This window comes from Notamacropus eugenii, chromosome 2 (genome assembly GCF_028372415.1).
Source record: "Notamacropus eugenii isolate mMacEug1 chromosome 2, mMacEug1.pri_v2, whole genome shotgun sequence".
NCBI lineage: Eukaryota > Metazoa > Chordata > Mammalia > Diprotodontia > Macropodidae > Notamacropus > Notamacropus eugenii.
In genome coordinates, this window is record NC_092873.1 from 289,900,054 (window position 1) to 289,914,122 (window position 14,069).

Here is a 14,069-nt window from a genome sequence, read left to right on the forward strand (position 1 = left end):
TATACCAAATTTTTGCCCAGAAAGTTTTCCATCCAGAAATTGAAATTGTGTAAATCTTACACTGAAGGAAAGAGTACTAGGGGGAGGTGGATTGTTTTTTTTGTTTTTTAGGAGAGAACTAAAGTTTTTAGGTGCTTTGCAACCTCCTTTTTTGCAGGGTATAGTTCATGAGAACTAGTTTTAGTGCCTTAAAATGTTGGCACATTTCATCCTGTGATTCCCATTTTAACAGTAAAAAAGTAGTAATGTCAGAACTTGTTTAAAGTTACCCATTGAATGATTGCCAAAGCTGAAATCGAATCCAGCATGCTAAACTCCTGGCTGTTTTCTTCCTTCTAGAGCACAATCCCTTTCCTTTGTGACTCAAAAGAGATTAAGGTGACCTACTTCCTAATAGCAGCTCTAATGAATCAGCTCAGATTTTTATTCATGAAAAATGAGGTAGATATTGACTGTTTTATAACTATGTCTACTCTAAATAATTTTGTTCTCTTTCACTTTCAGTAGACTCTTAACCCTCTTTAGTTTGTATCCTTGGGAATTAGCTCAGGAAGTCTTTGCAGTGGTGGTCAAGATTGGTGCCACATTTTTAGGAGTCAAACAGCCAATCCTAAGGATTCAGCTTGCTGGCAGAAGAGAGCAATCAGCCTCAAGTAAGGTGTTTTAAATTAAAAATCAGGAAAAACAGTCCATTAACTCTCTGGTACACAAGTTGACACTGCTTTTCCTTCATGTTATTAGGATATTAGTGATCTAAATGCAAAGACAACAACCTGAATGCTCTTTTTAAAGATTTTACATGTGAGCATTTATAAACAGGACAATCCAGAAATTTTTTTTTAGGAACTTCTCTTTGGGGCTTTGCAGTGATACCATTTTGTGTGTTGTATTCACTGTTTTAAATTTAACCAGAGCATAAAGGTTGTGTGGCATTCCATCCATTTTTATTTTGTAACTGTATACATTTTGACCCTTCCCCTTCCAAATGGCTGCTTCATCTCTATGCAGCAAAAAGTTGTACAGTGTGCACCCACCCTACTGAAGACTGAGAAGTTCCTCTTTGACCCCTGCTTAGTTTCCAATCTGCTGCTCAGTCTGTTGACAGTCCCGCTGCCAAGCCAGCTCTTCAGATTCCAGTTAGCCTAATTCAGCCCATTTTTCACTACATGTCTTTGTGTGTACCAGAGGTACTCTATGTCTAACGTCATTCTTCAAGCAGGAATGATTTTGAACTGAGAATTGTGGGAGAGGAATGTTTGAACCTGAAGAGTCAGTTACTGGGAAGAGGAGTTTTAATCATTTTAATTCCACATTATAAACTTTTATAACTTTTATGTCTTTTGCTGATCTTTGATGTCTGCTTGTCTGGACCTTACTTCTTTCATAGTTCCCAAGAACTGTGGGTGAGATAATGAACTTACTCTAACACACCTTCAGAAGGAAATGCATGATGGACCTTTGCCTTCTTTTTGAATCTTTTTTTTCCCTCTTGTTCTTTTCGTGTAGAGTCTTAGAACTTTTTTGGCTTTTAGTTGTACTGCCCTAGTTTTTCTGGTAAGATAATTTCTTCTTAGCTGTAAGACAATCTGCATTATCCCCAAAGCTAAATTGTAGCAGCTTTCAAAGAAAACTTTCAAGAAGTCATACCTAGGGAGATAGTTAGCTGGAACAAATAAAATAATGATGTGTGATGGATTATTTTTTTTCCTGCTTCTACTGTGGCAGACAGTTTGATTCTTTAAAAGGCAGCAGGCTGGTGCAAGTCATACAGAGAGTTTTATCTTATTTATTGTATTTTAATTGAAGTTTATAATTCTTCTAACTACTTTGCTTTCTGGTATTGCAAAGTATTTCGTAATTTTATTTATAGCATGTAAGTACCATTTTTTTGACAATTAACACTCAAAACTGTTCCCTTTTTTGGTGAGAAAGGTTAAACTTTGATAGGATTTTTTTTTGTTTGGTTGTTTTTGTTTTGTTTTGCTCTGTTTCACACCAACTGAGTCCAAAAATCCCTTTCACAAAAGGTGAAGTTTTTATTGCTCTGTGAAATTTGTCAAATTAAATGAAAGAGTTTTTATGTGTTTTTGCTTGAATTTTCCTCCACAAATGATTTGCTACCTTCTTGGTTTTCTTCCACTTCTTGCCCCAGTATTCTGGAGGTTTTCCAGTTGTGCATGATAGAGGAGAGCTGCTAAGCTTGCGGTTGATTAACCTGAAATTGTTTTGAGTAATTTTGCTTTTTTGGCTTTTTGTACCTAATTAGAATTGATGTGACTGAAGTGCAAATCTTCATAATAATCATGCATTTGCTGGCAGTGATTGGAGGACCTCCTTTTTGGCAATCTATGGTAATTTTGTTCACATTGTATATCCCATGTAATGCATGTTATATATTCTGCTTGTGTTTTCAAATGCAGTATAATCCAATTAAACATTAACATGTAAAGCTATTTTATCCTCTTTGTTACCAAAAAAAAAAAAACCTCTAACAATAGGACACAGATATTTTTCTTTAGACCATGATGAATGTCACCTTTTTCGCAATCTGCAGAGCATTTGGTTCAGTGCAGAGATGGTGACCATTAAGGCCTTTGAGAATCTATGACCTTTCTCAGAGCTTGTGGCTGTCTCATTTTTACAAATGAGGAAATGTACTGCAGGAGATGCATCAGGATGCCTCAAAAGTGAGGATTGATTCAGACTTTTATTTCCTTTCCTGAACAAGTGGAATCCATTAAACTCTCCTTTAATTGTTTTAAACCACAGACAATATAGTGGACAGTGTTTTTTCCCAGAATAGAAGTAACATTTCCCTTGAAAGCAATACCAAAGGACTTTTTTTAAAGCTGTTGTTGGGACTTTGACTTTTCTACCTTACCTGAAGTCTAGATATCTGCCATAGCATAGCATACCTCTTCTCAACAAATTGCTGGCACTGTATTCCAAAGAGGTTTGGACAAAATTTCTGCTTTCTGATCACCCCCCTCCACACAAAGTTATAAATAATTTGGTGGTTATCTTAAAAGCAAATTCTTCAGCTAGAAATGATCTTTTTTTAAATAAGTTCTGATTAATTTAAAAGCAAAATATAGGAGAAAAATTAATTCACTTAAGGAGGAGGTATGCCCCTAATACACTGCCCCAAGCACTTACTACTAGGGATGAGGTAAAGGCCAGGGAAGGTAGGAAAAGGTAACAAGACTACAACCAATATATTGTATTTGTAGATTTTATTTAAAGCCATTCCATCATGTTGTGTGCATAGTGTCCCAATAACGTCTGTTTAACTTGACTTTTATTACTTTAAGCCCTCAAACAGATTCCACCACTTTGTGTTTAATTTAAAAGTTCTAGGAAATAATTCCTCTCAGTACCCTCATGTTATTAGCGTAGTGGCCTGAATTTCTGTGCTTAGATTTTAAAGTGAGATGCATAAAGGATATGGATCAATGATGTCAGACTCCAGTAGGAATGGGCCACTAAACTACATACAAATCTGTGCAGGCAACATATTGACTTAGAAATCCACATATTAACATCATGTGTTTTATTGTATTTTTTTAACTTTATTAAATATTTCCCAGTTCCATTTTAGTCTGATTCTGGGGGACTTGGCAGTGGCCATGTTTGAAACCTCTGTAGATCAGTGCCCACCACAGGTTCCTAATTAACATGAAGCTGCCACATTTGGGGCTTTTTTTTGGCAATGTGCTTTCATTATCAAATAATAGTAAAGATGTTCCTTCAGAGCTTGACACTATGCTAATTCAGGATAAAGAAGTGATGGCAGTATAGACATTTATATGTGATGGAAGTGGAGCATAATGTGGTAGAACTCAAGAATATAATAATTTTCTTATAGGTTTTGGTACTATCACTGATAAATGGCTTTGCTGCCTCAGAGTCAAAGAAATATTTGAGGAGTACAAAAATATGTGATATTTTCTAAATCCATGTGAAATAAAAGTTATTTAAAGTGGTTCCTTTTACTGTAGTATTGAAGAAAGTAGATTTACAGTAAAAAGAGAGGAGCCTAATGCTTTAAACACAGGAAATCTATACTTAAGGTATTTGCCCAGGCAAGCAGTGCATTGCATAATGAGCTGCTTTGAGAGGATTAGCTGTTTTTTTGTTTTGTTCTGTTTTTAAATATATATATGTATATATGCCCTTTTGAATTTGAGGAGACTCAATTTCTGACTCCTTTTTTCTTTTTGGGGGTAGAGATGAATTTTCACCAAGATTAATAGAATGGCCACAATGTCTTATATTGTGGGGTTTTGTTTTTCAAATGTAAATTATTTTTCTTGCCCAGCTGTGTTTTTATCAGTTGAAAAGTCATAGACCAAAAGGGTTTGAATTTTCTTATCTTTCGCTAAAGTTCTACTCCAATGCCACTCGAGGCATGGCCTGGTGATCCTGAGAATTCTTGAAGGTCATTCCAGTGGCATGCTAGATCTAATAGGCCCAATCAAGCTGTAAAGAATTTTTCTTACCAGAGGATTAGCTGTTCTGCAGATTGGCCTGAGACAGTGAACTTTTTGATCACTACAATTCTTGAAAACCATCAACAAAGTTGTAAAGGAGTTGCCATATATGCCTTGGTGGAGGGAATGTCCCACAACTGAGGAAATTGTGATCCTCACAGTATGGAAGAAAGATTTTTTTATTATTACTGAAAAAGCATATTTTATTAACACTTCTCAGAACTATCTTCAAACATTCCAGTTTGATGAGAAACATAGTCAAGGCCTTAATAAGTCTATATAGAACTGCAGTCATGATTCCTCAATTAGATTTCTGATCCATTTCCCTTTTTAAGTCAAATTGCTGCTTTAATTTATAATAATGTTTACGTAGCATTTTTAGGTTTCCAGAGTGTTTTCTTCACATTAAGTTCTTGAACATGTCTTCGAAATCTTTGTGTGTAGGTGAATATTTCTATGGGTGAAATTCCATTAACAATAAGATTAGCCTCAAGTTGTAGAGCCTAGTATGCCTGAAATTTCATTGATTGTATTGATGAAATAAAGAGCACAGATTAAGCTAGTTTTAGAAATACTATTACTGTTTAAGCAATTTGAACATAATACTAGTTATCATTCATCACATAACAAGGCCTGGTGCCGCCTTAAAATATATAATTCCCAAATTCTTTGGAAGAGAATTGGTGGCTATTTATACTTGAATTTATTAAAGAAGTAGAGCTTTTGAGCTCCTACAGTACATCATTGAAAAAAATTTAGCAAATCAATTTTCCTGTTCAGAGACACAAGACCAGTTGAAATCTAGAAAGAATCAGTCAGATTTTAGAATTTTTCACAACCCCTGACACATTTCCAATGACAAAAATTGAGTAGGTACCATTTTGATGCATAAATTCAACTACATCACAACCTAAATGTGCCCCAGGGAGTTCTCTTTTGATGTAGGGGCCTACCCTACACTCTCTAAACTGCCTTGAAGGACTCCTCTTTCCACATGAAAGAGACACAGCTCTTCTAGGCCAGGGCTTCTTAAACTTTTCCCACTTGAGATCCCTTCAGCACAGCTCTGGGCTGGAGGTATTACATGATCAGTGCAGCTCCCAACCATCAGCAGACCTTCCAGTGACTCATGGCTTCTGAGGTCGAAAAGGACATTGCTAGAGACATTAACGCAAAGGAAGGTTACCGGTGGCTACTACTGTCATCGTGCCCCCAGTTGTAAGGGGAAAAGAAAATGCCAATTAAGTAGTGGTGGCTAAGTACTGTATCCCAGTGTAGACCCAAGGACTGAGTCTCTGAGACTGAAAGTTCACCTGACCCTAGTCCTTCCTCCCCCGTGCCTCTGAAGCTGACTTCTTGCCTCCCTCATGCAAGGGCGGGGTGCCTGGGCTCCTGTATAGTTGTTCTTCTACAGAGAAGGTAAGAGAAAGGAAGAGAATAGCTTCTATTTTCCCTCTAGGCCTGCTGCCTTTTTCTCTGCTTTGTGGCCCAGGCCATGTACTAATTTGCCTGGCTGTACTAATGCTCTATATTCTTTTTTCTTCTTTCATAGGGCACCAATATGAGCTTCCATGACCCTAAAGTGATTTCATCAAATTTTAAATACAGTAGAACTCTGTTATGGCACAGATCTTTATTACACAGATTTGGATGTATACCATGGGTCAAATCGTGTCCCCCAAAACATAAAAACTACGTACAGTAAAAGCCTGTTATATCAAGGTTAGCCTATACCTTGGGTATTAGCACCAGTGTGGTGTAGGGGATTCCCTGTATTTAGTGCTCATTTCAAAATGGGGGAAGATGGCATTTTTATCTCTGCCAAAGGTTTTCTTTGTCATTGTGTAAGAAAACACAGTGATCAAAGAAATGGTAAGAGGTGAATTAGACTTCGGCCAGGTTTAGCTAACTTGAGATGATCTTATGGTTTTCTGAGCTGGAACAGAGTTATTTTTTTAGAGCTCAAAGCAACGGTACTGCTCCTCCTGAATTGAAAATGCATTTTGAATTGGGAGAGGGGAAGGTAAGGGGAGCAGTTCAGTGTGTTCTAGCATGTGCCAGATAGAATTGGAGAAAATGTTGTCATTTTTTAAACTGGACCAGAATGTGGAATTCATGAAATTAAAATCTTCCACAGTGCAACATGAAACATCAACAGATGCTTTGGAAAAAAAAAAACAGTTTAGCAGTACAATTTTGCAAGAGGTCATAGAGTTCTATAAATAAACTGAGTTCTTCAGTGTTTTGAAGGAACGGAGTAAGTTGAGACATTTGTGAAATAATGACAGTTCCTTAGTCTTAATTTAGCTTTTTTCTACATTCTCTTCCCTTTAAAATTGGAATTTATAGTGAAATCAGATCTTAAGGGCTACATTTTGTATCCTCACTCACACTCTTACTTGCTTTACACTGTAAGAAAACAGGGTTCCTTAAGTGTTTAGTGATCTTTTAATCTTGCATCTATATCCTTCTGTGAAAGCAATTAACTATTAGAATATTTCTATTTACATTTTACTATCACCATGTTTTAAAATTGGATGTAATACCAAAACAACCCTTTTATAATACAAGAGAAAAGCTAAATTGAGGGGGGAGGGATAGAAATTTGTGGAGAGGACTTTTTAATGAAATATGGGACTTAAAAATTCACTGCAAGTGTACCTCACTTTATATGATAGTTACATTTCTGACAGACTGTCAGGAGCATAATCTCAGAATTGAAAGGGACCTCAAAGGCCCTCTGCTTCAGCCCCCATCACCTTACCAGGAGATTCTGCTATAACATCTATGAACAGTGGTCATACATCCAGTCTCTACTCAAAGACCTTCAGGGATGCCTTCCAAGCTAACTCATTCTACCTTGGTTTAGCCTTGGTTTAGAAGTTCTTTATAGCTAACCAAAATGTGCCTCCATAACTTCTGTCCATTTCCTCTAGTTTTACCTTCTGAGACTCAGGAGAATAAGCCTGATCCCTCTTCTATATAACAGCCTTTCCCATCTTAAGACTTCTGTCAAGTCCTTCCTAAGTCTTCCCCAAGCTAAATGGCCCCACTTTCTTTAACTGCTGCTTATGAGGTATAATACCCAGTTCTGTGAACCATCTTGGGTGCCTTCCCCAGGAGGTTTGTCAGCATCTTTCCTGTAGTTACTAATGAATTTAAAAACAATACACAACTATATTTTAATTGAAGATAACTTGCTAATTAGAGGAACTATGTAGTGAATACTTGAGTAAAGTGAATAACCCCCCATTTTATAAAACATGTTATGTTAGCACTTTTGTTTTTAGTCTTGTGTGAAAGTGAGGTACACCTGGGTGAATTTTGGGGAAGTCTTCTTGCCTGCTTTTCTTTTAGTTTCCTCTTCAGTGACCTTTGGCTTGCACTAACAACTTCAATTCTGTGGGGTTAGGAACCTTATCTGGGAGCCATTGTTTTAAATCCAGCCCAGGACTTTGTTCTCTCATGTTTGACATGTTTTCTTCCACTGCTCTTAAATAACAAAAAGTGATTGGAGAATAAAGAAAGTCAAAGGAAGAGGGTATGTATCATAAAGGCATAAAGAGAGTTGATTGTGGGATTCAATCCAAGCTAATTTTGCCTTACATTGGAATCTATTTGTGTTACTCATGAAAGAGCTTGTACTATTGTCTTATTTTGCCAAAAAAAGGATGTCAAGACAAATGAGGCTTAATGCTGTTCAGTCTCATTCCCTGAAGTGTGGCAGCATTGTCTCTGATAGGAAAGAACAGGAAAACATACTTGGTTATTGTTGTCTTAAATGACAGCTATTCTTCCTGAAATGGGGCCACGGGGGTTTGGGAGAGGGTGATACTTTTAATTTAGGAACATGATTTTAAAGTATTTAAATTTTCTGAATAAATAAATGAGCCTATTTCATGTTACACATGTTTTAATTTTGTTCTTTTTCTCCCATTAAAGATTCCAGTTCTGAATATTCAAATGAAAATTTTTCCAGCACTTTGTACAGTAGCAGGGACCATATTCTCCTGTACAAATTACTTCCGTGTAATCTTCACAGGTGGTGTTGGCAAAAACGGATCAACCATAGCAGTAAGTGCACCTTCACTTGCTATTTCTGGTTCAGGTTTGAGCTAAGATTTAGAAGAGCTACGCTTCAGTTTCTTCATTTGAAACTTTTTCTTTAAAGAAAAAATAGCCATAGTTATATTAATGTACAGCTTTTCCCAAACGATAACGTTAGAGTAAATCTGAACTCACAGGAAAATTCCTCCGTTTTTGTTTTTTACTTAATCCCTGCTGCCATTGCTTTGTTCAGCTGAAGAAACAGCTGTTGGTCACAGCTTCCACAAATTCCATAAATTTGGAAAAAGGAGAACCAAGTCTGCTCAGGACTTCTCAGCAAATCCATTTGGTTTCATTGGGTTGCACTGTGTTCATTCTTTTCTTCTCTTGATTCTCTATAGGGAACAAGTGTCCTTTCTCCTTTTCTCCATATTGGATCAGTGATTACATTAGCTGCAATGATCTACAAGAAGTCAGCTGTTCAACTCTTCGAAAAACATCCCTGTCTTTATATACTGACATTTGGTTTTGTAGCTGCTAAAATCACTAACAAGCTTGTGGTAAGCACCGAAATAAGACACCTACTTTTTGTTTGTTTCAATGTTAGCTATGTATTAAGTCTGTAATTCTTGAACTTTTTTACCCTGTAGTTCTCTGGGAAGTCCTTCAAGCTCATTGCATCCCGCAGTTTAACAACATGAATTTGGACAATACCTCATCTTACTAATCAAGACCACCAGCTTAGAGCTAGCTCAAAACAGAAGTAGGCCTGGATCTGGGTCTAAGTTAGCCATCCCTCTCTGTCTAGGTGCCATCTGCAGGCAGCTAATTTCTTAGGAAAGAACCTGTTTCCCTTTCCACATTTTCCATGTGTAAGAGTGAGATACCTGCCTTCTTCCTTTTCCATCTTCACATACATCTTAGTTTTCCCAGCAGTTGTGTCCTCTGATCTTAGTGATCTATACACGCCATTGTTTTTGTTCTGCACACACACACCACCACCCCCAGTCCCCCATTGTAGATACTGGCTTGCATTCTGATCCTTTTTCTCAAGCCTCAGATTCTCCTTGTCCAGAGCAGCACAAAGTTAAGTAACCATAGGCCAAGCTGGAAGGAAGAGTGCACAGAATCTCAGCTTCATTTGGTGATAGTGGAAGGCTTTGCCCAGCTGGGATTGTTTTGCTCCCTTTTCAGTTTTTTTGAGTTTCAGTTCAGCCATTTCATTTGTGATTTCAGGCAAGTCATTTTATTTGTGTGAATGTCACCTAGCTTATCCGTCAAATGGGGTTGTTGAGGGGAAACTGTAAAACCCTGAATTAGTATCAGCCAATATTATTTATTATTACCGTCTTCCTTAGGAATTGGTCATAAGACAAGAGTTTTATAATCATGTCAGCAAACATTTTATTAAGTGCTGATTCTGTGCCATGCAGTGGGCTAAGAACTAGGGCCAAGAACACCCCTGCCCCCAGGGAACATAAGACAGGTACATAAAAGAGGTGTAGGGCATGTCTGGGAAAGGCCTTCTGCAGAAAGTGGGATGTCGCCTGAGTGAAAGGAGCCAGGGAAACTTGAGAGGCCAGCATGAGGGACAAGGCATTCCAGGCTTGGAATGTCATCTTCAAGGTTTGACAAGTAGATTGTGGGCATTAGATTGTGGAATTAGTGGAGAACAGTGAGGTAAAGGCAAAGGGGGCAAGATTTTGAAGAGCTTTAAATGCCAACCAGACAACTATGTATTTGATCCTATAAGTAATAGGAAACCATTGGAATTCATTGATAAGAGAGTAACATGATTAGACCTTTACCTTGGAGACCTGATCCAACCAGTGCCTAAAAGAAGAATCCCTTCTACAAAATACCTCACAAGTGGTTATCTAGTCTTTGTTTGAAAACTCTCAGGAGGGAGAATTCATTGTTTCCTGAGATAGCCCATCCCTGCTTTTTCATAGCTCTAATTATTAGGGGCTTGCTATCACCAAAGCCCTGCTGATGCCTCATCACAGCGATTTTCAGAAACAATAGTCAAGGAAATAAGCTGTGGCAGTTTCTACCAAGCTAGAAAGGCTTTGAAGGTGGGCCCGGTGAGGGTCTGTTGTCTGAGAAACAGCCTCACCTTCATGAGGCCCATTCCCATGTGTGGTAGTTTTTGAGTGCACAGCCAATCTCAGAGGCTTACTAAGTCATAGAGGAGTTGTGGAAAATAACATAATTGAAATAGTGAAATTTATTTCCTTTGTAATGAGTTTTTATTTGTGCAACTAAATAATCTCCAAAAGCAAATTCTGACACTACACTGTTAGCCAGTGTGAAGGTGCAGTGCCAAATTCTCTTTTATTTACAGGTTGCACACATGACCAAGAGTGAAATGAGTCTACATGACACAGCCTTTATAGGTCCTGCCCTTTTGTTTCTGGACCAGTACTTTAACAGCTTTATTGATGAATATATTGTACTTTGGATTGCTCTGGTAAGTGGTACACTTTGTTTACCTCATTAAGTAAAAGTGACTTCATTTTGAGGGGCCAGTCTATGATTTCTGACTGAAACCTAAGTTTTCTTAGGTTTCTCTCATAATGATGCACACAAGCTGGTTGTTGATTGAATTTGTAATGAATAGGAATTAATTTGGAACAATCAGAACATGATGATGCCTCTAGGACTTTGTGAAGTATTGTTTCTGGGCTTAATGATCATGTATGTCTGTTAAATACTTGTATTAGATCCCTACATTCAGTAACTGCAAACCATGACTAGTAATGTGGCTTGCGAATATGAACTGCCTACTTAAGGGAAAGGAACATGTAGAAATTTTATTCATTCAGTTTTTTAGGGATTAAGTGTGATTCTGGTAAAGAGACAGATGCCTTGATATTTTTTTTTCGTATGGTCCAGAGAGGTTCCAAACATTTTGCAGAACTCTAAAAATCTCTTTCCCTTCCAGGTCTTCTCCTTATTTGATTTAATTCGCTACTGTGTCAGTGTCTGCAATCAGATTGCTTCCCACCTGCGCATAAATGTCTTCAGAATCAAGGCCTCCACAGCACATTCTAATCATCATTAGTGACTTAATTGTTATTGTAATGAGAAATAGGAAGCAGATTTTTCTGCAGGAAAGAATCAGAAAATATTGAGAAGAATGGGGGTGGATAAGAACAAATCTAATTTATAATAATCAATGTTGTATAACTTCTAGTCTTCGTTCTTGGTAACACTCCTTAACTAGCCTCTGTGAGAAGGGGGAATTCCAAGTCCTATCCTGTAAAACATACATGTAGTTCTAATGGTTTTGGCCCAAGAAAGCATGCAGGAAATAATGCCTTGTCTTTGTCATTACCTTTGAATACTGAATAAACTTGTCCTGGGGAGCAGAGCTGCAACAGTGGAAAATTCCTGATGTAAACTATTTACACACCATAAGACTGCTACTTTATAATTTTAATAAATCATCATCTTTTAGTGAAATACTTGTTTAGTGTTCACTCAAATTTTCTTTACTAAGGAGCTCAGCTCATGGCACAGAGATGTCCCACTGGCTCCTTTGGCTGAGCTAGTGCTGGGGACTTTGAGACTGGGCTGAAGGGGTTCCTGTGTTTACATTACCAGGGAAGGCCAAGTGTTACTGAAGAACGAATGACGGCCTTCTGGGCCTGGGGAGAGCCTCTCAGCATGAAGTATAATGTGGTATCTTTTGTCAATTACTTTTATTTTTTTAAATAAATATATTATCTAAAAGCCAACTTATTTCTCAATTTTATTCCAGTGGAAAGACTTTAAAAACTAAGTTTTAATGTTTGTTTTTTTGTATGAAATTTAAGCAAAATTTATTTCTGCTCTTTAATAAATAAGGAAATTCTATGAGTTGTATTGTCTTCATCTGTACCGTGGCCTTTCTGTGTTGTGTAAACATTTTGCTGACTTGGGTGAAACATTTAGTGAAGGTTTTTTTTTTTTTAAGGTCTTTGTTATCCTTTCAAGAACTGGTCATGTAGAGATACCAAAGCCCTCCACAAATAATCAGTGTGGTTCAATGTGATGCCGTCCTGTATTCCTGTTCGAGTGGTCTTACAAGAAGAATTTTTACTCCTATATGAGGGAGATGACTGGTACAAGGCCCTTTATCAGAAAAGCTTTAAACCATTAACTGAACTGCATTTTTTCCCTTATCTAAACTTCAGTTCAGATCATGGGATCTGCATTATTCATTACCCTGGATTGTCAATAGCTGCATTTGCTTTGCAAAGCCCTTTCAAGTTAAGCAAGATAGTTAATACATCTGTAAAAGGGGGGTGAATAGTACTCTTAGGGTGGTTGTGAGTGAGGTGCTTTAGTAATTACATATAATGGTATATAAATGTGAGGTAGTCCTAGCATAGGATCTTTCCAAGACATCACTATTCATACCAATAGCCCAGAGAGAGACTCCAACATACATATAGATACTCCCTGAAACACTTTTATTTCTCCCCCAGTCTTGCTCATTTCACATGACCTACCCTTCTACCTCATCTCAGATAGAGATGGTCATACACATCTTGCCATTGCTCCACTTCCATGTTCACAAACCCCAAAATTCTCTCATCCAGTCCAAACCTACTGTCTTTCCACCTCCCCCTTTGCCTAACAAGCTCCTCCAATTCCTCATCCCTTCAGTTTATTAAAATACCCAGGCCTCTATCCCTGCACTGAGTACACTCTTCCCTTAGTGAACCAGTTCAACTCGACACTCATTCTTTTGAATCCTTTGCCCCTTATCCCATTACTGATCTTGCCCCACCAAACCTCGGCCTCAGATTACTCCCACCATCTGCTGCCTTTGCTTCTCACATATTTCCAAACAAAGCTAATGAAAAAAATCACAAAACCATGCTAATTGGATTCACAACAAATGTGTTACATAACCTCAACCAGAACCTCACTGCATCAAGACAGTCTTTTTAATGTTTCCCATAGTTGACTCATTATCCCACTCACTACAGCAGCTCTTCTAGATTTTTTCATTCCCACCCAGACCTCCCATTGCTCACTCACCCTCCCAAATTGAGAACCTTGCATCTTTCTCAGACAAAATCGAGATGATTCACTGAAAGCTCCTCTTCTCAACTCACCTCTCCCAAATGCCTTCTGTCACAAAAGGTACCTATTTCCTCTCCTCTCACTCTCTTCTTAACTCCACAGACAGGCTCCTGATGTCATTCAAACCGTGCTGCTCTCTCCCAAGTTAGTAATGATCTTAGTTGTCCAGTCCTTTGGTAATCCTCTTACTTGACATTTCTGCAGCCTTTGATGTTGTCAATCACCCACTTCTTGATTCCTTGTAGGCTTTTGCAATACTACTCTCAGTTCTATCTGACTGCTCCTTCTCTGGGTCTTCATCCATGTTGTGCTCACTTACTATCCCAAAGAGTTCTCTTGGCCCTCTTCTTTTCTCCCTCTATACTCTTTCACTTGGTGATCTCATTAGCTCTTGTAGATTCAACTATCATCTCTGTGCTGATAATTCTCAATCCTTATTGAGGCCTAAATTCTCTA

General features: G+C 37.9%; 1 protein-coding gene across 4 annotated transcripts in view; it reads left to right on the forward strand.

Annotated features, from left to right (window-relative positions):
• Positions 1–12,395, forward strand: part of CEPT1 (choline/ethanolamine phosphotransferase 1) — a 38,694-nt gene extending 26,299 nt beyond the window's left edge. For 3 of the 4 annotated variants that reach the window (XM_072644310.1, XM_072644312.1, XM_072644311.1), the window contains exons 5-9: positions 2,267–2,351; positions 8,433–8,564; positions 8,939–9,097; positions 10,882–11,007; positions 11,482–12,395. In XM_072644310.1, coding sequence (XP_072500411.1) covers positions 2,267–2,351; positions 8,433–8,564; positions 8,939–9,097; positions 10,882–11,007; positions 11,482–11,601 — 622 coding nt within the window. In that variant the 3' untranslated portion in view covers positions 11,602–12,395. The remainder of the gene's footprint in view (positions 1–2,266; positions 2,352–8,432; positions 8,565–8,938; positions 9,098–10,881; positions 11,008–11,481) is intronic. The other variant, XM_072644313.1, reaches the window with a different exon arrangement.
• Positions 12,396–14,069: the final 1,674 nt, after the last annotated feature.